The sequence below is a fragment of the Pleurodeles waltl genome, chromosome 12 (genome assembly GCF_031143425.1).
Source record: "Pleurodeles waltl isolate 20211129_DDA chromosome 12, aPleWal1.hap1.20221129, whole genome shotgun sequence".
Taxonomy (NCBI): domain Eukaryota; kingdom Metazoa; phylum Chordata; class Amphibia; order Caudata; family Salamandridae; genus Pleurodeles; species Pleurodeles waltl.
In genome coordinates, this window is record NC_090451.1 from 65,972,205 (window position 1) to 65,998,350 (window position 26,146).

The 26,146-nt window shown below is 43.7% G+C and overlaps 1 protein-coding gene across 2 annotated transcripts in view; it reads left to right on the forward strand.

The window, feature by feature from the left end:
* The window catches only part of ZBTB7A (zinc finger and BTB domain containing 7A), a 113,579-nt gene extending 87,716 nt beyond the window's left edge, over positions 1–25,863 (forward strand). The window contains exon 4 of one of the 2 annotated variants that reach the window (XM_069216316.1): positions 15,777–25,863. In XM_069216316.1, coding sequence (XP_069072417.1) covers positions 15,777–16,236 — 460 coding nt within the window. In that variant the 3' untranslated portion in view covers positions 16,237–25,863. The remainder of the gene's footprint in view (positions 1–15,776) is intronic. The other variant, XM_069216315.1, reaches the window with a different exon arrangement.
* Positions 25,864–26,146: the final 283 nt, after the last annotated feature.

The following is a 26,146-nucleotide window of genomic DNA, read 5'->3' on the forward strand; positions in this document are numbered from 1 at the left end:
TATTGCAAGACGTGTGTGTGTGTACAAATAGCTTTGAGGTCTGATGAATACAGACCTCTGGACACATTCACAAAGAAGTAGTAAATCTCACGGTGCCTACACATATGCCTCCCAAGTACATAGATTTACGACTGGTTACCTGATTCACAAAGTGCACAGGTGTAGGTGTAAGGACTTTTAATAAATGAGAGGCTTATGTGCATTTGTTCATAAACTGTAAACATCTGCAGCCTACTGCAGCAAGGGAGTCTGGATAGCAAATGCATATTCAAGTTGGTTCTGAATTTGGAAAGGGATGGGCCTGGGTAATGCAGTCTTAAGTAAGACCAAAACAAGAAACCTTCTTAGAACAGTAATACTTTGGGAAGCTCCAGTGAAGGAAATGGGATGACAGAGGTCCAATAATTACCAGTATAGACCACCTGCTACAACAGTCTATGGTTGTCTTTCTGTTTCTTCCTGTTTCATTTGGAACATTCTACCCTCAGTAGATTCAGTTCTATAGCATTGTAGGCCTCTGCCGATTAATGCTCAATTACAAAAACCCTTTTAATCCTCATTCCAACTATTTGCTGAGCAGTGGGCAAAGATAGCTCTTGTTTTAGGGGGTGATCGGACCAGCTGTGGACACGTCAGCTCATCAGTCAAAGAAGGCTGCTCAGAATAAAACATGCATTTTTAATTCATATCGAAGCATTTTCATGTAATGTGATCTTCTACCCTTAGCACGTGGAGTCTTTTAGGTCACTGTAAACCTAAGAATGAGTCGTTTCGCAATCCATAACTAATAAATAGTTGGAGCAGTCAATTCTAGTGTAAACCACAGCATCCACTACTGCTGATCTCAATAATTCAAGAGTGAATTGTTACTTCTCTCCCCATGAGAGAGTTGTTTTTTCCATGAAAATCCTTTTTTTTTCTTCTCCACACTTTCCTCAAATAGGCAGTAAGTTCTGTTGGTGGATCCGGCCACACTTGCTGCATACCTTGATCGTTCAGGTGAAAGTTTGGAAGTGTTGAGATGCATCATACAGCAAGCTTGACCTCTGGGAACACACAAACCCATGACTCTGGGTGTTCACCTGAGTTGCATTACATTTTCCTGATGACCCTCTGACAGTCCATTGAAACTCCGCAGCTAGTCTTCTGTTTCTCTTTACGAATGCAGAAGATATAAAGGCGTGGTAAAATTTTGATTGGAGAAACAACACCTCCTCGTGCAAAACCGACTTTGTGAGTCACCTGTCAGTTTTAGGCACAGTCTTATTTGTTGTCCATGCACAGCTCTGACTTATGCACTGAGAAAGCTTTGTAAATCAGGCCTTGTGAATTATGCATTCTAGTGATAGAGCCGCACAGCCTTATCTCGCCCCTCCTACCCAACCAGAAACCCCAGTACCAGCCCCCAGGCACCCCCCACCTCCCCACCCCCTATAAGAACCCCGCTTTACAAAGAGAGAGTTGTAGACCAAGCAGATTTTAGGAAGTTTCAGAAGACTGGAAACCTGACAGATCAGCTGAGCCCAGTAGTTTTTACCTTCCTTCAAGATTATCTGTGTGTGTAAAATTCATAGTAAATTTGTGGTTAAAGCTGCAGATCTGGGACATGAGGGGTTAAAAGGTGACTTTGGAAGAGCAGGTGTTGACTGTAGTACAGGGGGTCTCCTACCTTTACTTTCCTCCCCTTTGCTGTAAAGGTTGATGTGTGTCCAAGTTTTTGATTTTGAAAAGGTTTGTGCAGATGGGGTAAGCGGGTTGGAATTACATGGAAAGTCCCAAAGGTGCACTTTCCCTCAAAATTGAACTGCTATATAATGCTCTTCAAGGCAAATTGAAAAGGGAGGTCAGCCATAAAGAATTTGCCATTCTCAAAGTCATTCAACTGATTTTTCTTTCCCCTCGCTTGGCAGTCAGTGCACTCAATCAGAGCACCATGGGGAGGAAGGAATTTATTTCCAAGGGAGGAGTAAACTGATCCGGCTCGCTGTCCCCTTTTGCCACCCAGTGCCACACACAAAGCATCAGGTGCTTTGAGCATCACATTGGTGTTGCAGACCGAACTGTCTCTGTCATTCTGGATGTCTTTGATTGGTGGGTTGGATGTAGGGTATTTGCACTTATCACTGAACTGTTGAGGAGGTAACATCATGATGGCAGGGAGGAGACCCACGCAGAAGAGGAACGACCACAGACAGAACAGCAGCACACTACTAGTGCATTGAGGATGATGGTGCCTAATTCAGCAGAAGCCTATTCTCTTATTTGCATGATGGTGATAATTTGATGAATAGGTGTTCCCTTTTTGCTGCCTCCCCACAGTCTCTTCTGTAACACCAACTACAAACTGAGCTGCGTGTAAAAGAAGGGACGGAGACCTTAAACTCCAACACACAAGAGGAAGGAGGAGGACTGACGAGTGCCTTCCTCAACTTATACATTATAGAAAGGGGAGGAAGGCCACATGCTTCCATGTGAGTGAAAAGAAGAAGGTCACACCCTGCAGACTCTGGCCTGAGAAAGAGAGAGACAGAAGGTGCCATGGCACCTACCCCTGGAAACACCAGTTTGAACATGTAATACCTCCTTCACATATATAAGCGAGCATGAAGGGCGGAAGAATGCATGAGCATGCAAGAGAGAGAAAAGAAAGGAGGAAAATCAGCGAGCGAGAGTAGGATGAGAGGAGGCGCTTGCAGCCGTGAGCAGCACCCACTGCGTGATAAGGAACTTCCCTCTAAGGAGATGGAAGCACGCTAGTGAAACCTTGAATGCAAGAGGTCAGAGTGAGAGGTGGTTGATGTAGAAGAAGGAACCGCGTTGGTAGACATCCTGTACAGTGAGTTTTTAAGGCTGTGGTGAAATAAAGGAGTGAGATGGGAGGAATTACTGTGTGTTAGGAGCATTCATGATTAAAGGGGGCAGATGAAGACCTAGAAGGTAGGAGGACGAGTGTGCACCCCAGAGAAGGGAGGATGGAGCAAGTTGTTTCAATAGTAGGCTAGGCAGAAGGATAGAATCTCCAATAAAGGGAGTCCTGTGGGGGTATTCATCAGAGAAGGTAAGGCACAGGGTGTAAAGCGTGCTTAATATGTTTGAAAAAAAAAGTGCAGGGGCCCAAAGTTTTTCTTAGGAGTGCTCCTATGGTGGTGCCAAAGGCAAGGGCTGCTGAATAGTAATGCTGCCTAGTCTTGATTGCACCTCATACCTCTTTCTTACAGCACTTTACACTTTATTCCGGTTTATCTCATGAATACCAGGACTGCTTGGTCTTGATTCCACTTTATCCATCTTTCTCCACCACCTACACTTCCGGTCTATTTATCTCACTCTTGTATGTTCTCCTTCATCCCCACTTTCTCCTGTTGGCAAGGTGTTCATACCGGAGGAAGGGTTGAGGAGGCAGGCATGCATTCATAGGAAGAAGAATGTGCATGAGAAGGAAGGTGTCACGCATCCGAGAGGTGGGTGTTGGCGCTCAAGCATGAGATGAAAGGGACATGGGGAACAAATGTGGATGAAAGAAGAGAGAGGATATGTGTGAGAAATAAAATAGTCTACAAGTATGAGACAAAGAATGATGACGAGGGCAGTGAAGTGGATGGTGGAAAGTAAAATCAAAGCAGGGATGTAGGTTTGCGATGGACTTTAGAGGAATGCGCACTGCATCAAAGGAGGAGGCACAATCGGGCAGTCAGACCCATAGCCACGCACTGCGGCATGCAGACATGCTATCTTTATATAGAACATGGGTGACCACATACTTGGGAGAAGCCAAATGTGTCAGTTGCATGGAGAATCTCTTTTCACAATCCCCTCCAGGACCCAACATTTCTCTCAACGTTCAGATCAAACAAAACTGCTTCATGAGAAAGATACAAGGACAACAGTGAAAGTCAGGGAAAAAAGAGAGTGAGAGAAGAAAAAGTTGTGCAGTCAGCACAAGTAGGCAGTGTTTCTTTACTGCACATAGTCCTTGTAACCACGAGGCGGGGCCTGAGTAAATAGTGATGCCAACTAGATCGTGGATTAGTTTCGTCCAGCGTTGGAGATTAATTCTGGTCTTCCGGAGAATCCTTTTGAGATTACTCTCCTTTCAGCGGAGGTGGGGTACCGGGTCCAGATTCCATTGGGTGAGACTGCAGGCCTGGTGTTCTGGACCAAAGGTGACACAGGCGACATCACTCCATGTTCCGTGGCTGGCAAACTCCTTTGTGCCGCTTGCACTGAGATTCTTTGGAAGTGTGAGATGCTGCATGTAATTCTGGTTTGCCCTGAGATTGTAGTTTCCATGATGCCAGAGACCCCAGAGACATACCGCTGCAACACAGGGTCACCAACCTTAAGAGCTCGGGTCTTTGCAGGCTGGTGTCGGCTCACAGCTCCATAGTTCTTCTATTTGATGGCTTCATTTTCAACTCTGGGAATCCAGGACAAGTGATTCAGGTCAATTTCTGTTTTCTTCGTCCCTCCAAGCATGACAGCTGGAGACGTTTTAGTGCTGGCATGCAGGGTGTTAGGATAATCACATTAAAAAACATATATATGGCAAGCTGTACGTGGGCATCGTCTAACTCTGCTATCTGGATGACTTTATTTAATTTGCATGAACCTTTCAGCTTCTCTGTTTGCTTGGGCCAATCTCGCCATTATTCTCCTGTGTTTCACACCTAGAGAACTGACGCGTGATGCCATCTCCTTTCCTTGGAAGAGTGCCCCATTGTCTATTTTGACCTCCTCCGGAACGCAAATGAGTGGCAAATATTTTCTCTATTTTCGCACCACTTCTGCAGCTGACATTAAGTGAATCAGTTTTATTTCCAGAAACCTCATAACATTTACTACTACATGAAGGTGTTAATTCCCTGACAGGTTGACAAAATCTGTACTCAGTTAGGCACATGGTGAAGCAAGGGCATCCTCGGATATCACTGATGCTGACTAGTCCGGCTCTCCTATTACTTGACATACCAGGCAACCAGCTACTGTCACTTCGACGTAGGTGTCGAAGCCTGAAAACCAGACCTTTTGTCTGAGTCTCATTTTGGTTTTGACAGTCGCTTGATGGGTCTGGTGGGCAGCGTACATGAGCAAGGTGATAGGCAGAGAGTGATCACTATGTGTGTTCCTCAGAGTATCAGACCATCTTCCGTTAATGACAACTCGTTGCGATTCTTATGCATTGCTTGAATCTACATGTGGTTGTCAGGTCTCATACCTGTGCGCTCATTCATGACAGGCCATCAGTTATGGGTCCAGAGAGTTTCTCTCGCTTGTTAGAAATGTTCATCGTCTCTGGAGGCTTGACTGATTTCGATCATCTTTAGATGCTCGGGTCTGGCGTTGTCTGTGACCATGTGGACCAATGCTTCAGTGACTTGAGCAAGTTGTTGTTCTGCAGCGGTTGTAGCTCTATAGCAGAGGGGCAGGTAATCTGCTGGATTATCCTGCTCCGGTCGATATTGCTCGTTGGAAAAGTATTGTTGAAGCTGCAAGATCCACTTTTCAATCTGAGATTGAGTTTTGGGCTTTGATCCTTGAAAAAAGAGCACAAGGGGCTTCTGGTCTGTACACACATGAAGGGTATTTCGATGGAAATATAAGTAGAAAGCCCTACAGCAGCACAGTAATAGCATTTCTCTCTATCTGAGAATATCTCTGTTCTGTTTCAGTTAAAACCCGACTGGCATAAGCAACTGGAGCCCAGGCATCATGTGATGCTTTTGCATCATCACTGCCAAGAACCCTGTGGCATGCATTGATGACTAACTTGGTTTATTTGGACGGTTTATTGGAATCTCATTTTGGTGTCTGCTGATAGAGCCGTTTAGTGTCTTCCCATGCCCATGGTGCACTTACCTTGAATAGGTCTCCCAAGGGTTTCATTACAGCTGTAAGGTTCTGTATGAACCTACTGCAGTAGGTAACCATGCCGAAGAAGCTCCTCGTTTTTTAAACATTTATCGGTGGGACAGCATGGACTTTTTGGAGGTCTGGGGAAATGCCTTTTTTCAGAGACTCAGTACCCAAAGAATAAAATGTTTGTGAGAACTCACATTTATCCCGATGGAGAGTCAGGCCACTTTGTCTGATTCTTTCAAGCAGCGTTTGTTGGCAGTCGTAACATTGTTCATTGGTGGCATCAACTGGAATGTCATCCCTGACATTTAGCATTCTATGTACACCAGACAGCATTTCTTCGATAAAATTCTGAAACACCTCTGCACTGCATATGCCAAAGTTCATCCTACTGTAGCATGGCAGTCCTATGTGCACCAAAAACATTGTTAATGTATCATGATTCCTTTCAGAACCTAATCTGGTGATAGCCAGACTTCAAGTCTGTTTGTGAGAACTACTTTCTTCCATTTATCTATTATAATGTTGTCAACGGTGGGTGTCAAGCGGCATTCTCTTTTGATGGCTTTCTTCAGCATCCGGATGTCAATGAAGAGGTAACCTGGTCAGCTTGGTTTTCTGGCTACAATGATGTGGGAGACCCATAGAGTACAATTGTCTACCCTTTCTGTGGTCCCAGCTGCTTCTAGGTTTGAGTTATTGCTCTTCTTGTGCTCAAAAGTAAAATGGAATCCTGCAGTGGCAGAAAGTTAGGTAGGTGGACAAGCCATCTATGAAGACATTTGGCCTTACCTGTCACAGGCGGAAACGCTCACAGTCAAGGTTCGCTTGTGTGGCAAATTGCATGTTTAGAGCCTTCGGCCCGGTGGTGTCGTCATTGTCTGGGTAAGTAAGAAACCTCTTATGCACTTCTTTGCTCACCAGATGAAGTATTATGGAACACTGAATCAGTTGCCTTTGTGGCAGTCTGATAATTTTCAAATCTTGTTACCCACGGTTTCCATCTTGCCGCTCTTGAGGACGGTGCAGACTGCATATCAGATGGCTAGATAGCACTCATCTGTTGTAAAACCTGGTGACTACTCCTGGCGGAGAAGCTCAGGTGCAGGAAGAACAATCACTGATGAGTTCAGTTCTAATGCGGGCATAGGTGTGCCTGGGGGAACATGGCAGTGAAGGGCTCCAAAGTAGTCGCCCTCAGTGGGTGTCACCGAGGCAGGCTTGCTTTTGAAGGGTGATGCAGTACAGGACGGAAGGCAGCGTATTACTGATGCAACAACTGTGGTAGATGGCTGTTGCTCGACCAGGGTTTCTAGAATCAGAACTTGAAAATCTTGAATTTTCAGCTGGAAGGTGAAGGCCACCAGGGGAGCTGCTGTAGAATCACAGTACCGGAAGTGCCTTTATAGGGAGCCAGAGTCACAGCATCCAGTTCAGAATGTGGCCGCACAAGAGTAGTAAGACATTCGGCTTTAGATGTCACCAGGTGGTCTAAAGTACGTGCAGGATACCAGTATGCGGTAAGCAACAATGCAGTAAGGGCAAGGCTCCGGCTGCTCTTGCGGGGCATTGTCATCGGAGCCATGTTGTAAGAATGCGAAGTCCCTCAGGGGTATGCAGACTCCATCAGATGAGGTGGCACGCACAGGTAGTCGGCGCATAGGTGCGTACTGTCACACGCATTCTTTACTACTGGACGACTGCACACATGGGAGAGAATGAGAGTGTCACCTGCATGTGCTCACATTTGAAAAGGGTAGAGAGAAGGCGGCACACATAAATGAGGGAAGAAGGCACGGCAGATGCACAAAAGGGAATGCGACAAGTGCATGAGGCAACTATAGATAAGAGGGAGAAGTCAGCATGCCACATGGAGGAGAGTGGAGAGGATGGAGCAAACCTTGGCAAATTGAAATCAAGAGGAAATGTAGGAAGCCTTAGGCTGGCTGAAAGGCAGGTGCAAAGTGTGTAAGGTGGCATGACCTGGAAGAATAGGAACGGTATTAGCATGAGAGTGTAAATGTAGGAGCCAAATTAGAAAAGAGTTGTGCTTTCAGGTTCAATGATTGAGTCAATATAAGGGAGAGAGAAGCTTTTATTGCAAGATGTTACAAAACATCAATCTTATGAGAAACGCCACAGTGATCAGATGGAATACAGGCGTACAAGAGCAGATGAATACGAGGTTCCTGTGAAGTAAGGAGGACGAAAAGGGCAGTGGAGTGGCGGTGGAAGCCATGCTCAAGTCTGACTCATAAAAAGGGTGTTTTGTCTTGTAGGATTGGTGTCCTAACCTGTTCTACACTTTCCTCCACCCCTTTCGGAGGAGAGGGTCGGTTGAGGAACACCTCTGACACACCCATGTTGTAAGCGAAGAGACCCACACCTGGGAGCCTAAGAATGCAGCTTGTGCCCGGGGAAGAGTGCCAAGTGTACCACTCCCACAAGGCTAGAAGCCAACCGAGCCACAGACAGCCGATGGTTGGCGCTGACATGTGGAACTGACTCACATGCATCTGCCTGACTGCAGGAGTGAGCTTGTCAACAAGGGAAGTGGTGGAGGAAAGGTACATCTCATAGGCACGAGGCAGAGAGAGTGGCCTAAACGTAGAGGCCATACTCGGAGTTTGAACTGGGACAGGACTGGCAAGAGTAGGAATTGAGGGCCCAGATGGTCCCAAACCTAGCAGGTCGTGCGGATGCTCCTGACAGTGCGGAGGTGCTCTGTGTAGTCTGCCCAAACTGGCAAGTCAACCAGGGTAACTTCCTGGAGCTTGTATGTACATTTCTGTCAATAGGGTGCTAAGCATCACTTACAAGAAGATTGACAAAATCCCCAATCATTGATCCGATGGTCCTATAGTCTGGCTTTTAATGTTTGGATCAAATTTACTGGTCTGAAAGAAACTTACTCAGCACAAAATCTGAGGCTCTCAATGTTAGTGGAACATTTCAGAAAGGTCAGAAAGGAGAAGGTTCTCACTGTGTTGAGACACACTGTCTGCGCAGTGCAGGGACTTTGGAGCACCCCGTGGTCCTTTTCTTGCTTCTGTTTTTGGAAATGAAAGTCTCTTCTAAACAACATCTCATTCTTGCTGGCCTTGCAGCTCTCCTAGCAGGAGCCCAGTAGGGCGTCCCCATCATCACTTTTGCTCACAGTTGCCCTCTGTAAGAAAGATCTGTAAGACAACGGCTTTTTTAATCTATTGGCTCCTGCAAATCCATCAAGCTAAAGATGTACTAAAAAATGTCTTGTTTTGATTTAATACTCTGCAAAGAAGCTTCTTTGACCTTATCCGGAGGGCCCAATCACACTTCTCTCGTCTAGTAGAAAACGAAAAGTTTGCATTTTGGACAAAGCAACGAAAAGTTTGACACGGTGTTGGTAAATTTACATTTCATGACCCGACTCTACCTGAGGAAGGGTTATTTTGTGGATATGAAAGCTCCAATACCTTTGCACGCGCTTTGCAATTGTTCCATTAAAATCTGTCACAGTCACTTAAAAACAAAACATACTCGGAGAGAAACAAATGTCAACTATTTGGAATTTTAATGCACAGAATGGAAGTATTGTATTGTCTTCCTATCGCCTTTTTTGTCCATCTCTGACCTAGTCATGAAATGATTCTCCATGTTGTGAGCCAGGCACCCCATTATCTAACCATTTTAAACTACACCAAATAATACGTTAAGCTCTACCTTCTTCCTAGAAATAACCTTTAAAGGACTTGTGTTTGTATACCCTAGCTTAAAGTCATCCAGGTACAAGCATTTCTTCATAATGCTCTGGAACGAGGAAGGGGTATCGCTGTACTGATCACTGGTTAGTATTGGGGGTCTCCTTGTCCCTTTCCTCTTCTCACACTTTACCGTTCATGAGGATTTACATAAGATGCATGTCTTGTATCCCACCGACCTGGAATAAAAGCATGTACCACGCTACAGTCTGCTCTCACCACATCTACTTTAATAACACTGGAAATAGGAAATCAAAGTCACATTCATCCTGCAGCAGAGAGTCAAGGACCCGTAGTCCACTGAAGAAGAGACGCCAAATCCAGGTGGTCGTGCAAGACAAAAGTCAAGGTAGAACCCAGTTTGCTGCTGTGCAGATGTCTGCAACAAGGTGTTCTTCTTCTCTGCAAAAAGGCAATCCTCCCACTGCTTGGGAGTGGTAAATCTGCCTCCACCTGCACACAACTAAATTACCATCCTTACCCACTGACCCATTGTGGAGGAGGAAACCAAAAGCCTTCACCTGCTACTCTAAACTTTAGAAACTGATTGTTGCAGAATCAGTAGCTTGCTGATCCAGTGAAATACCCAATTTGTGAGCAAAGTCTATTAAGTGAAAGCAGGTTTTAAATCAAGATGAAAGAAGATACCTCCTGTTGCAAACAGAAAGAAACCTTGAACCAAATTACAGGACTTCTCTGGCAAGAAAAACCTTATAAAAGACTAATGGACTTCCAGAAGTTCAAATCTTACATCCATCTGTCGCAATTAGTGGCCACCATGAAAATGACTCCCAAACTGAATCTGTCCGTACCTGTTCCAAGTAGAAGATTCTGTAAATGTGCCAGTTTCAGTGGGAGAGCCCAGGCAAGAGAAATATTTTACAGTGCAGCATAAGCCCTGAAACAGTGCCGTAGCTCAGTTTCAGGACAGTTCTCTCTAAGGCTTTATTGAGGCTTTCAGGGACACCTACTAAACTTTTAAAATAAAGCCAGTCAGGCCTACTTTTAACTCTCCTCAACGAATCAGTGAATCAACGGTGCATCACAGTTCCAAGGTCTAATTTTGCACTTTGTGGCACCGTGCCTGAAACAAATCCCAATGAAGCCGGCTTGATGTGCCATTGATTTCCTGTTTGGTTAGTTATTAAAGTTGATGTGTTAACAGCAACAGAGGTGTGGCTTGTGATTTTGCTTCTGATCTCATCTATTGCAGTGAGGGCATTCTGTTTGGATATATCCTCATGAATAATAAAGAATGGGGAAAAAAGGGAATGCATGAGCCTTTTGTCTTACGGTGGTGATGTCATTGCTGTGAGGGGCGCTGCTCTTGCTGTAAGTTTTAGTGTGCACCTTTAGGGTTTGTTCTTGAGGTTGTAGAACTGACGTTCCGGCCCCTGTGTTGGCAGAGATGAGGCAAAGCATGTTCTAAGAAAGCAAGATTGTTCTTCTGAATGGGTCTGGGTGGATGTGGATTGCGGTGTTTCTGCAAGATACCCGGGCAGTCTCTGTAAGGCAGACCTTGTTGAGGAACAGGAAATAAATTTGCAAGAAGACCTTTGCTGTTACACCAGTTGCAGTTGTATTGACTGGGAATTACAGCAGAATGTTGTGTTTTAAATATAGTCCTAGAAACATACAGTAGCCAGAATAATGACCGCCAGAATATATTTTGTATGTGTTTGTTTCCATAGGAAATTTGGACGCAGCTGTAGCCCAAACAGCGGAACGGATTTACCCCAAATTTGACAGAAAGCTAGATCTTGGTGCAGAAAGCATGCTTTTTTTTGTTATTTGATGTAAATCCGTTCAGTAGTTTTCATGAAATAAGGCTCAAAACTTTGTGCATTTCATCTTAGGACTTGGGACTCGGTCCCTTAACCTGAAAATAAAAGGTTAAACAAAGATATAAGGGGGCAGGGTAGGGATACCATGGGTCCGAAAACATAATTTAAAAATATTTTACTGCAAATTTGCAGTGAATCTGCTGTAATCGTTTTGTTTATTAAAAGCGCAGGCTCCCGCCCTTTAAAAAAATAACCCCCCACTCCTCAGTGGGCTGACTGGAGAGGCACAATCTTTTTTATGGAGGAGAAGGGCTCTTTAATTTTCTTTATTTTTTTTTTTATTTTTTTTTAAGCTTGCTGATGTCCCTAGAAGGGGCAGGGCCACCGCCAAGCATATTTATAATGTTGTGGGGAGCTGCAGGGAGCAGAGAAACCCCCCAACAACATTGAAAGAAAAGTATATTAAATCCATGACCCCAGGAGAGCTCACCATATTGTTTATAAGCACTCCTAGCTGGGGGCCTATGCTCATCAGTTGGAGTGCAGAGCCCCCTTGCGATAGGCTGTGTGGCTGCATTTGCATCTTGAAAAATGTTTTAAAAAGACTAAAACATGTTGATGCGTTTTTAATAAAACTTTATTACATTTTAATGAAAATCATGTTTTTTAAACATTGTACTGTGTGGATCATTGAAGTTTACATTTCATATTAATTATTGGTATTTTTTAATAAAGCCAAAACATATGCTCTATATATGTTGATCTCCCGATCCCGTCAAAAGGGGCTGATGGGCACAGTGCCTGGCCTGCGAGCAACCCATGCCAGGCATAGTCCAAAGCTGTGTGCAGTGTGGGGTTGCCAGCCTGTGAGGGGGTGGCTGTGGCATTACATATGGTAATAAAATATCACTTCATGTTAAAAAAAAAAAAAAAAAAAAAAAAAGAAATTTACTGACTAAAAAATGTGGTTAAAGTGACGTTCAAGTTAGGCATGGTCATAATATCTTACCTTGCATTAAAAAAAAAAAACGTTAAAACTCACTGGAAAACACAACGGTTAAATAGGTGTTATATTTATGTAAAAATGTTAGGTAAAACATACTGTTTTAAACTAACAAAACCACTGAAATTCACCAGCTATAGATTTCTCAAGGAACTATAATCCCTGCCCTAAAGGAACTATAACTAGCTTCCCCACCATGCTAATTATCTCAAAGTATTACTTCACTCAATATATGTCCTATGACACCATTGATGACATCACTGCAACATCTAAAATAGCATTATTAAGGACAACACTGTACATTGCAGGGACACAAGTTATAGTTACTTTAGGGTATGAGTTACAGTTACTCGAAATAACTATAACTGGTGAATTGCAGAGGTTTTATTCATTTAAAAGGTATGTTCTAACTGACATTTTCACCTAACTATAATGTCCATTTATCCTTTGTTTTTCAGTAAATATATATATGCACACATATATACGTATGTCACATACATGATTCCTGTCTCTGCAGGGCTGGCTAAGTCCTTCATCCTTCCCAGATAAATAATAGCTTGTCATTAAATTGGGTAATAGTAATATCTGTTTACATCATACCTAAACATCTCGCACTGTTACTATGCACTGTAGTAGAACTAGTTGTTACTACTATGCTTAGTGATTAGATTAGTTAATCCCTTGCCTAGTCTGCTGGGACAGCCAACAGTTGGGCCAGTTTATACCAGAGGGCTTTTTTTTTGCGTAGCACACTTAAGCACTTTAACTTACATTTAGTGAAGTCCGTCCCTGTCTGGGATGCTCCATCTGTGTTAGTATAATTAATTGTGTAGTCTGTACAAACTTAAATATCCAAACATAATTGTGACTTAAGATCCAGTATTACTGTTTTTCTCTTCTCATTGTTCCCTTTCCCTCCACTCCATAGGAAACAGTAGTTTCATTTTCTGTTTGTCAACTAAGTAAAACAAGCAATGGCAAAGCTAATAGGTCTGCCTATGCAAGAGCTGTTACCTGTGCCAGTGTGTTTTAGTTTTGTTGTATTCCAGCATGGCTGCTGTTCACATGGCCAACATTTAGTGGCAAGAGTGGGAGAGCGTGGAAGGATTGTGGAGTGGCATAGAGTGAAGACGAGTATCGTGGAGTAGAGTGGCATGTCGTAGAATGGTATAGAGTGGAGGAGCATCGGGTGGAGAAAAGTGTTGTGGAGTGGCATAGAGTAGTGTGGAGTAGCTTAGAGAGGAGTAAAGTGGCGTAGAGTGTGGTATAATGGAGTTTCATAGAGTGGCCTAGAGTTAAGTGGAATAGTGTGGCATAGTGGTGTGGAGTGGCATAGAGTGCCGTAGAGTTAAGTGGAGGGGCATAGTGTGGCGTAGAATGGAGTGGAATAGAGTGCACTGGAGTATTGTAGAGTGGAATAAAGTGGCGTGGAGCGTAGTAGCATAGCGTGGAGTATCATGGAGAGGCATAGAGAGGAGTGGAGTGGCGTAGAGTGGAGTGGCACAGAGTACAGTGGAGTTCCATAGAGTAGAGTAGCGTGGAGTGGCGTCGAGTGAAGTGCCATAAAATGTCATATAGTGGAGGAGCGTAGAGTGGCAGAGAGTTAGAGTGGAGTATGCATGGTACAGTAGTGCACTGGCATTATGAACTATACATTTTCAATCAAAATGACCATTGCATTTGCACAGACATACAGTTTTACTGATAAAACTATCCAGCACACAAACAATAATGTGTGGAAATGGCATCATCTAGTGCACTGATTTGTTTTGATTGTATTACAATTTTCCAGCACACTTCAGAATGGCAAAAAAGTGTTTCATTAGTGCATTCTTAATTCTGATATATTCTGAAATATTTGCACAGTTCATTTACAGACTTAAATTTTGTTGTGTGCTAGAAAAAAGCATTTACTTTCAGACTCGCAGATTGTCTGATAAATCCTCTCTCTTTGAAGAAAGAAAAGTAAACATCAAGCTTCCTTGTAAAGCAGAGTCTGACATTTGACCTCTGTCTCTGAATGCACAGCAAATGTGACAGGACAAGAACAAAATGTAAAGGCCTGTTTACAAAATGCTAAAGCTCGTGGGAGATTACAGTAAAGCCTATTCACCATGTGAGGGGCAAAGATATACTGTAGACCCTAAAACAAATGAAGCCAGCAAAATAGAAATTAAGCAAATATGAGTTACAAACCCCAAAGCCAATTTAATTTCCACTTTCTTATCTTGCATCATTTACCACAAAGATGATGTATAAATCCTCAAATTCCTCAAGATAAAGTGTGCTCGTTCCCCATTATAGCTCCCATCTCGCACCAAACACTATCTTAAAAATCGCAGGCCTCTTACACAATCTCCCTGCTGTACGTAGATGTCACAGTTTATGTTTTGGAAAGAAATATGATGCTGATTTAGAGTCTGCCAGGCAGGTACTCTGTTACCTTATAATGCACTTGTAATAAAGCGACTGGATATTCATACCTGTCTGCCAAACTTCAAAGCAGGCCAGTGGTCTTTTGCCAGTGTCAACAACTCCTGTTCTAGTTTAGTTTGTCAAATATTACTATTTACCTAAGCAATTAAAAGGCATAAGCATTTGGGACATCTTTCTAATTTTGTTTTAAACTCCTCGATATTTTTATTAGAAACCAAATAACGTAAATTAAACGTGTTTGTTCTTCTCTATTATAGGAACTTTGATCTAATTATTATCGTCTGTTCTCAATCAACTGTACACTTGTTCAATATTATTAATTTTGTTATTAATAGAATGATTTTGGTTTTGGTTTTAAGTAAGTATCAGATTAGATTGTTTCAAGTTATTTTAGGAGGTTATGTGTGATCTTAGCTGTTGGAAATGGGAATCGGAGGCCTTATTGTCCTTGTCTCAGATGTATTAGGCAATCAGAGGCCATTGTCTTTGCTGTAGGGGAGCTATGATAGTTGAGGCTGTTATCTGATTTGCAGTCGAGCAAGGCAGTCTGACCCTGTGTCTAAACTGCAGCGAGCTAGGCAATCTGAGGCCATTGTCACCCATACTGCAGCTGAGTTTGGTAACCTTGGGTCGTTGCTGTCCATGTTGCACCTGGATCAGAAATCGGGGACCATTGTTTTTCACGTTGCATTCATATGACCTAATCTGAGGCCATTGTCATCAATGTTGCAACAGAGTTAGAGAATCTAAGATCTTTGTTGTCTGTGTCAGCTGAGTTAGGGAATCTGGTGCCATTGTTGTTCATGTTGCTCAGAGTTATTGCACTTTAGGCTATTGTTCTCCATGTGAAACCAAGTTAGGAAGCATAAGGAAGGAGTCTTTGTCACTTTGTGTCACAGTGGTTAGGTGTGTCCATAGACTGATTCTCAGATGTTGTTTCTGTTTTTTTCTTCACAGGCAGGATAAGCTGAAGGTGCATATGCGGAAGCACACTGGGGAGAAGCCCTACCTCTGTCAGCAGTGTGGTGCTGCCTTCGCTCACAACTACGACCTGAAGAATCACATGCGCGTGCACACGGGGCTGCGACCCTACCAGTGCGAGAGCTGCCTGAAGACTTTTGTCCGCTCTGACCACTTGCACAGGCACCTTAAGAAGGACGGCTGCAATGGGATTCCATCCCGGCGGGGCCGCAAGCCCCGGGTGAGAGACGTCAGCGGCCTAGCACTCTGCGCACTACCAGTCAACCCTGGCGGCAGCTGCCTGGGCACCCCGGCTTCAGTGCCGCAACCTGTGGCCCAGGACACCCGTGAAATAGGACAAGAAATGCACTTTGAGAATAGCTCCAGAAATGAAACTCCAGGTGGAGAGAATGTAGAAGGGAGCGTAGCTGGGGAAGTTGCCCCAAGACTCTCATAAAAACCAAAAAAAAGATATATATATATAAATATAAATATATATATATATATGTACAATGAGGTGTCACAAAATCTAATTAGCACTTTCCTCTTTGTAACGGTAGTAACTTGACTGTCTCTCTCCCAACTTCACAAAGAATCTTGACTATTTGAATCGTTTTAACAGAGAGAGAGAGAGGGTGCTTGTTCTGAATCCGATGAGATTTTTATGGCAGAAGTGTTCTTGTAACACCCAACTTGGAAGACGTCTTGCCTGCCCATATCAGCCTATTTGCAAACTAGATTTTATTTTTTATGGTGGGCAAAACAAAACCCCCTTACTTTACTTGAAATGGCAAAAACTCTTGAAGGGTGGGAATACCTGGAACAGGAGTCGGCTTCTAGGGTCGTGAGAATATGCGGGTGGGTGGTTGGCCGGAGAAAGGGCCAAAGTTGAGGTGATGGATTTCACAACTTACTGAAGGTTATGTCTGAGAAATAGACCCCAGTTTCTCAGAGGCCTTCCACGTTTCTAAAGGAGTTTCTAGGGAGGATGGTCCACCACAGTTACAGTGCTTTGTGGAAATTTCTGCAATACCATTATAGCCTTCTGGACATTTTCTGTAGGGGGAAACATAGAAGCTCAGGCAACTTTCATGGATCACCTTAGACCCTCACGTAGTATATAATTTAATGCATGAAATTTCAGTTGTTTTTCCCTACAGAAAGTTTGTTGAATACCGACGTAGTGTAAAATAATCCTCCTGTGCAATTCTCCACTGAAGTTTCTATGCACTTCCAGGTCAAGGTTCCTTGGCACCTGGCCTGGTTTGAAGAGTATATTTAAAAGCTGAGGCTCAGTTGTGTGTTTGCGTATTATGAGATTTGTCGAGAATTAATTCCTCTTCGTGCCCTCTATTCTTCGGTGCTCATCCTTCTTCCCTTCTCAGCTAGGTACAGCGATGCAAGCAGTCAGCAGATATTTGTGAACGTTTACGATAGAGCAATGAATATTGTTTTCCAGAGCAAATATTGTTTTTCAGAGCGAATATTGTTTTCTAGAGCTAGATCGCAGAATATCTCAAGAGATCTCTGCTCTTTTTGTAGGATCGGACTGATGACACTGCAGTTGTGGTCTCTTGTGGGCTAGATTGTAGAGTAGTGTATCTGGGTAACTGTGTGTCACCAGGGACACCACAGATCTCATTCCAGAGCCTCATGCCAGGAGTCTTGGTTTATGTCAATACAACCAAATTACAATTGTTTGTAAATGGAGAGCCAAGGTTTGGAAGCCCTGTGTTCCCAGCCCCATGGTTGTACTATAGCGGAACGTATATACAGTCTCCCTATTCCCGGAGTCTGTTGCTAATGAATTTAAGAACCTAGAGCCAATTTCATTCTTAGGGCTGGGTTACAGGCGGGCAGTAGGGAGCACTTCATTGTGAGGAAAGACTGTGAGTATCGGAGGAAGAGTGTATTTTGTGGTCCGGGAAGAATTAGCGTGGGATGTTTCCGAAGCAATATAAAGCTATTGAGTCTTAGTTGTAGGGATAGTATCGATCCGATGACTTTCCCTTTATCTTAACCCTCGTTTAGAGGGTGTTTACAAGTGGACTTTACCAGATATATTTAAATATATAAGAAACCATTAAATGGAGAGAAAAGATATAGAAAGAGCAGCAAAGCAAGAAGGGGTTTATTTTTCTACTCTGCGGTATGGGGTGGGCGGGGTGATATGGGAAACAGAGAAAATAGTGGTTGGAAGGGGTGGCGGGGGGAGTATGTAGGCAAAAAAAGGAGACGAGGCTTGTGCTAATTAGTTTATGTGACTTTTATCTGACCCCTCACAGTGGATTGCACTTCTAAAGGAGGCTTGAAATTTTAGGCAGGAATTATGGGTTCTATTGTGTTTTTATTGTTTTTCATTTTTATTGTATTTTTTAAAATGTCTTACAGCCAGTGCTAGCAAAGAGGGTACCCCGAGGCGCATTCAGCATCCCATGTCCTCCCAACACTCCAACAGCTCTGTCGGGCTTCAACCTTTTGGGTTACACTAGGGCAGATCTACATGTCTTTCTACCTAAGTTGGGAAAAGCTAGTCTGTCCTGTAACCTAAGGTCTTTCTTTTCATGTGGAAGGAGACGGGCAGACTCAGCACCTAAACAACTCTAAACGTGGTTGCCATTGACAGAGGTTATACCAATGATGGTTCAAAAAGGACACTAAGGTTTTCAAGTCCTGTCTGTGGGCCTTGTAATCTGCAGCTGTCAAAAGCAACATGCCCCTGTTTGGATTCCCAGCAGAATGGTGGATCATTTGGTGGGCATTGGCAGGCCTGGTGGGGCTGGGTGCTTAGCCAAGAGCTTAAAGAAGTGGAAGGGAGTGTTAGCACTTGTGCTGCGTGTATCGTTGCACAAGCAGGGAATTAGATTGTGGTCGAAAGACCCTTTTGCTTTAATCTAGTGAAAATGAAAGCAGTGAGTGGTGGGAACTGATTTGGTCAATGTTTACTAGTTATCTGACACACAGATTGTGACCCACAGCGCAAGGCTGATGCCGGCTGACTACGTTTCCATTTCTCTGCCTCTTTGACTGCCGGACATGACAGAAGTGGTCAACAGCTGGTCCTCCTTAAGCTCAGTGGGTTCCCTTCAGGCCAGAACTTATCCTGTTCTTACACTCATCTACTTATTTATTTGTTGAAAGGCGCTGAGGCCTTGAACAAAACAGGGACATACACTGCAGACTCAAAGCTACTCCATGATTGAGGATGCATCTGAAGCATTCAAAATCAAACATATGATCGCATGCCCAATCCCACTCAGATTTTCACCCATCATAGCTCTGCATATGTTTCGCTCAATTAGATTTTTCAAGGCAAAGGCCCTGAGTGAGGTTCTATTTTAATTGTTTGGTGCCTTCAAATGTTGCCCCCTACTCCAGGTAACCCGCACCAGAGATTGTTCTCCTTGCACACAGAAGTTGCTGTATAGGTTTTAACGGGATTTGAAGTAACACATTTTAAGAATTTCCACGTGATACCCCATGGAAATTGTGAAAAGAACTAGAAGCCATTTCTTCAAACCACCAGGCGTACGTACGTATGTTATTCTGCTGTCTTGGTCCCTCTAGAATATTTTCACTTTGTAAAAGCTACAGTCCTTGCCTGTATTGTGGATGGCATCAGATGCAATTGGCCCAGATTGATCCACATAGGCAGTACAGACATTTCATTGGACAGTTACATGGCTTTGCTTGCAAGCTCCATTGAAACAGCATCAAACAAGACTCAGTTTCCTGTAGAGATGAGCACTCTGGTGGTTGAAGGAACCAAAGATATGTGAGGTTTCTCTCTACTGGACACTAGCAATTGCCTGTTTTCTCATGGTCTTTGTTGACCTACAAGAGGAAGGCTGACAACTCAGAGGTAAGGCCTTAAACCTAGGCAGACACATGGAAACAGTTGCACAGATCCAGGTGCATACACAGGACCTGAAAGAAAAGAGACACAGATCACACAGGCAGTCCCGTGGAGGTTTAGAATGAAAACAAAAAAGCAGAACCATACATTCACAGCGAGACAGACCCACATTTACAGGCAGGCAAACACCAAAACAGAAAAAAGGGCCACATACTACCTAAAGCACACACTGAGGCAGACTGGCACACCGCCAAACGTAGATAAGGGTGTCAACCCCATACAAGTACACTACACGTCTACACCCACAGACCATCACATGCACACAGATTTACAAAGACATACACACAACAACACAGAAGCACATTCTTTAGTAAAGATACATGCATTATGGCTTCACCAATTTATAGAAAAAAAGGGAATAACCACATGAAGACCAACTAACGTGCTGGTGCATGAAAGCCAACTTGACTCATGCACACTCCTGAACCTGCCCCCCACACATGTGGATTTACACACCCATGCTCACAAGCACACAGATATACATTCTTGCATGGTCAGACAGGCATACCACCAATCAGCTTCCAATGCAAAAGATTCGCCAACCCTCTCTTTTTGAGTTTGACACATTTATACGGACAAAACCACCAGTAACACTGTCAAACTCAGTCACTCACTGACATTACTCTTTCATCCAAACACCACCTGTAACAACAAATAGATGCACATCCTAGATCCAGACATACTGCTAATCTCCATGGCTCAATTCTTGACACCCTAGCCCACCAGCCATGGGAAATAGAAATCTTTTTGCATCATTAGTTACATTTTTTGGCAATTATGCCAGTCACTGAAGCGTGTCATTTGAGATCCTGTACCCCATCCTATGCCCTATAAATCTCAGTAGTTTTGTCATCTGTAGCATATGTTTTGGAGCAAAGCACCTGTGCTGGCTGCATTGATCACAGCTCAATTTATTGGCATTTAAACTAACACCAGTCCTCCTTAAACCCATTGTATTCTGGGACCCCTCCTGCTAAGCACTGGCTGAAAACCGCATATGCAAATCGAGTGTGGCCTTGTACATAGACCGTCACTTGAGATTCCTAATGTAATAGGAAGTTGTGATATCCCTTTGTGCTTTCAGTGTCCTACCTCTCCTACACAGTGTTCCTTTGACCTTGTGCACCACTCCCTCAATTGCTCTCCAACTACCTTACTTCAGAGACAGCATGAGCCTTATCCTGTTTCCCCAACCTCCAATTCTAAGCAGAATTTGGAGTAGGTCTCTTCAGTCTGTTGATATACTCTAAATATTGGCCTTTAATAGTCTGTGGCATGGCAAGAAATCTTCTGCAGCTATTTATCCACCACAAAGGTGGTTCCCACAACTAAGAATCTATTTCTAATCCAGGACCAATAACATGGCCTTTCATGTGGTCTCTCTGTCTGACCCCCAAAACATTTACATGCAGCAGCAAACATAGAACCTGCTATCTGAAGAAATACTTGAGTACCATGTGCATTGCTAATCAAATAGTAAAGCCTTCTTATCTCCCAAAAATTCCACTCTACAACTTGGTTCACATTAACCCCAGCATGGAACACATCAGGAGAGTTCGGTCATGTGACTTACACCATGGGGATACCATAGCTTCTGTCTGATAAACTGCTTTTACCTTTATTTGGGATCTGGGGAACAGTTGCGTATGTGTGTGCGTGTGTGTGCATGTGTGGGTGGGAGCTTTCCATCAGTAAGCATTTCCTGGAGTCAGTGTAGGCAACACTTTAGCACAAGTCCTGGGCATTTGCACTAACCGTGAACTCTCCCCTCCAATATTCATGTCCAGGGGTGGTTCCGCACATCTCCAAGCCCAGTCTGCCTTAGCCTGTCTGACAGGTCTAACTTTATCACCACCACCCAGTCAGTAGTAACGCAGCATACACTGGATGATCGCGTTGAGCCTCGATAGCGTCCTTGTTGCTCAGAATTTTTATTTCTTAATGTTCGTTTTAAAGAAAATCAGGTTGTGCTAAAGTGTTGGCAGAGACTCTGTAGACCTATCACCCTTCTTGACGCGTCTTGGTCAGTCACAGCTCACTGGATGTTTTTTGCCGTTTTCAAGTTTTTGGTACAGAAAGGATCAAAACAGCTGCCTGCCTGCCTTCTAAGAGTGCTCTCAGTGTGCGTTTATGAACCTGATGCCACCTGTACAGGTTTCATGCCACGCGGTAGTCTCTAGGAGTCCAAAAGCTCTCCTGCATTTAATGGAATTTCCAGGCCTTTAGATCCAGCGTTGTGACTTGCCTGGATTGCCTAGTTGGATTTTTAAGCAAATCTTTAAACTTAAAAAACGGTCAAAGTGGGAAACTAAGTGGGTTCCACAGTTCCTTCAAGATGTCTTTTCGTTGGTCTGGTTAGGGGGCACGTCATCAGAAGCGATAACCCACTGACACTGGCAATGCAGATGTCCAGCACGCGGCAGGTCAGGGGCACAAAATTAGAGTGTTTTGGAGTTTCATCCCGCGTGGGGACCCTCACATACTCTGTGGCCTGCTCTTGTCTTGGTAACTCAGCCATCAGAAAATCTTAGGAAATAGGGCATCATCGTCCACACCATAGTTCATACTCTTTGTTTGCTGGGCTATAACCTAGGAACATTCGGTCTCTTGTTCCTCTGTGTGCCCCTCTTGCTTGAAACACAAAGGACCGAAAAACGTGAATGTATATTCCAGGCCGAGCAGAAAACAAAAATGGAGAGCTAGACTATATTGTCTTTAGAAGTGTGTTTTGTAAACTTCACCCTTCGCCTGTTCGCAGGTACATTGCACCACTGTATGTATGTCCCCATTAAGATCTACAGCGAATGCCAAAGTATGTCCACCCTTCATCACTTGAGAGCTCTCCAAAGAACCTCCAACAAGGCACCTGCAGAGTGTTAGGAGGAGAAAAGCATCCCTAGTGTGATCCTGTTTGCTCCTGGTAGAGAAATGTTCTGAGGATGGAGAAAATGCCTTCAAGGTAACCATCTTCTGCTGACTCTTGCTTGAAAATCAACGCAAGTGTGGACAGAGGAACTTAGACCTCTTGGACTTCTGCTCAGTGTGCGCTTCTTCATATTCTCATCAATATGGATCGAAAGCTTTAAAAGGCGAGCAGGGGTCTGTTTCTGTCGTGCCTGTCATGATATAAGGCAATGAATGTTGTTTGATAGTAGGGAGGAAGGGAGGAGGCCTAGCTACCATTCATGTGACTTGAAAGAGACTACATCTGTTGACCACAGAGGGAGTGGATCCTTGAGTTTGTTGCAAGCTTGGCTGCAAGGCTGCACATACCAGACCATCAGCACGACTTAAAGACAGCACTTCTTGCTTCTGCACATTTTGCCTCGCGAGCGTTTGGGGTAGAGGCATGTTTGTTCCCGATAGAGATTCTGATTGCAAGTGCCTGAATGGAGATTCCATTGGTGGCCGAGTGTGGATGCCCTCTGTTTCACTGTTTGCGTGCAGGGGAGCCTGCCCTCACCAATGTCTAGCTGCTTTTGATGAAGTCTCTTGACCACTGAGAGAGAGGGTCCTTCTTAGCACTAACTGGGTCCTTTGGACTCAGTGAAGATTTTTTTCTCTTGCACAGGGGGGAGGTTTTGGTCTGAGGGATGCAGGGGTAGGAGAGGGTGGGTTGGACCACTACAGGAGGGTTGCTGAACGTGTTCCATAATCAGAGTTCTCTTCAGTTGTGTGTTTCACAAGAATCGTCCGCTTTAAGAGGTTCCGTATTGAAATGAGATTTTATGATGTTGTTGGGATGGGCGTTCCTTCTTCGTCTGCCAAGGACATGAGATGTACAGTAGAACATCAGTTAAAAAAAAATCAGACCAAGTTAAAACAAGGCAGCTCTTCACTACCCAGAGCTAGCTTTGTTCTGTCGGCATGGGGTTCCAAATCCCTATCCAAGATGGCAGGACAGCCCAAAGAATTCTGGGTAGTGTAGAGTGGATAATCTGCTCTTTTCCCACCCCAAACAAATCCAGTGGAAATGTTCTTGTATTTATTTATTTATTTGAATGAGGGGAGGGGTAATCCCACGGGGAGAAAAAGAGGGTGTTTTAAATATATGTATTTTTTCCGAATCTATTTAAATTTATATTTGCTTTTTAGAAAAGTAAGTTCCCTCTTTGTGCAGAAACCTGCAACGATGATCAAAGAACTGTGGGGGTGGCAGCATTTTGTGTGAACCCTTAACCCCTTGCCACGCTTAAGATGCTAAGTAGTAAATTCAGGTGCTGCTAAGCTAGACTCATAGCCAAGGGCCTCTGGCAGCTCCCTAGGTCTTTTTAGCCCAATTTATGTATTTCCTCCAGATGTGAGCACTTGCCCATTTTATGTTTGCAATGCCAAACGTCGTTATGATCAGAGTCCATTTGGCAAAAGCAATAGAGAAAATGAGCATCATGGTGTATGTAAATGGTCACAGAAATGTTAGAAAATGTCAGTTTGATACGTTTTGCTAGCATTAGGAATGGTTTATGATGTAAAATGTTATACCACTGACTTGGAACTATGTGAAGCCCTTAAAATGACCATATTTGCACTGCCTGAAAACTGTGATATCAGAAATTGATGAACATTTGTATCAATTCAGAATACCAATTCTGCCAACACAATGCATAAGGAAGGATGCTTGGTTCTTAAATTACAGCCCATGCACATGCCTAGTTTTGTCACCAGTATCCATGTACGTGTCACATTCGGACACCACCGTTTCCATATGAGTAACGTTTTGACATTGCAGTCAAGATGAGTCCCATTGTGATCTCGTAATCCACTTAAAAGCCACATTCTGGCACCACAATTCTCATTCAGGTCACACTGTGATGTTACAGCTTTGGTGTGTCATTTTCCGAAATCACAGTCTGCATCCCAGTCGCTTTGTGACTACACAGCCCGTGGATAAGTCACATTTCGACATCACAATCAACTTGCAAGTAACATTGGAACATCATAATACAGGAGGAGATGACGTGTTAGGTCTAGGACAAGACCACCAATGGCACTACTGGCAGGGCGGGGCCAGATTGCATCCAAGGGACTGTGGTAAAAGACATTACTCTTCACAGAGGGCGTATAAAGCCTTGCAATTTCCCAGGCAAGTCAATTTCTGAGATCACAGCCAAAATAGAAGCCATATTGTGACAGCACCATTCACATGCAGCTCACAAACACAGCCCACGCCTAGCGCACATTCCGCCAAGCCATTGCACCTGCAAGTCATTTCACAGGTTTCTGAATAAGAAGGGCATGGTGCCCAAGCTCATTGCTTTTTTAATACTGGGCTTAAAAACGTATACTTTCCAATAAACTAAATATGGAGAATCTGCCTGTACACCCCTTAGCCACACGCTGATTTACATTTTCACTATTTTCATCAGATTGTGCGGATGCCTTCAAAGCTTTCCATGGGTAACCCCATAAACCTTGCCTTGCTAAACCTGGAACCCTACTGCCCAGCCCCCCTGCACGCGGCCACTTTGTATGTGGTCCTGGCACTAGACAGTCTCACAACACCTTATTGACAGTCATGTTCGTATGTGATGGTGTCTTACACCCTCCTCTCTCGAATCACATGTGCAGGGAATGAGACTGAATTGGGAGCTGTTCACCCCTGGGGGGCTCGGCGGAGTTTCTTTCTCATGTTGCTTTTTTATTTTTTTTCCCCCGGCTGTTGGGATTGGTGGATCAGGCTGGGGCACTTAGTTGGGGCAGTAGTGTCTCTGCGTTTTCATTACTGTGTGTGCAAAGGGGGCTGCAAGCGAAAAACCTGTTCGAAGCTCAGACCCCCAACGGATACATTCCGGCGGCTGGACAGTAAACGCTGTCCTTAAAAAAAAAAAAGTATGGGAGTACAAAGATTGCACTTTTGGGGCGGGGTGGGCGGAGCTTTAAAAAAAAAAAAAAGAATGAAAAAGAAATAAAAAAAAAAATTACCCTGAAAAACAGAAGTCTATTTTGTTTCTTATCACTCATCTGTCAAAAGAGCAAACGTTAAACGTCTGATGAAGGTATCAGTATTTTTCTAAAAAAAAGTGTCAGCACAAGCTAATATCTGTCTGGGTTGTTTTTCATGGCTAGACATGGCACGATGCTAGCGTTAAAAATAGTAAACAATTGCTATTTTGTCTTTAAGATTTTTCTATTTGCATTACCCATATTTATTAATCTTCAGTCTATGTTGTAAGTCAAGAAAAAAAAAATGATTGAAGGAATGCTGATGATTATTAGGCCTTTCTCTTTAGGTGCATGTTCCATATAACAAGCCGTGATGCTGTGTTGACGGGTCTGTGGCGCTTTAATCATCCTAAAGGAATATCAGAAGGTAAGTACGCACTTGCAGGAAGAATTATTTAGTGGCATAAGAAGCAGAAAAAAAAACATAAAAAATATGAGTTGAGGCAAACTCTGCATTACTCGATAAGAGGAAGAAGGTCTGACATTTGACCGGCACGGTAAGTATGTA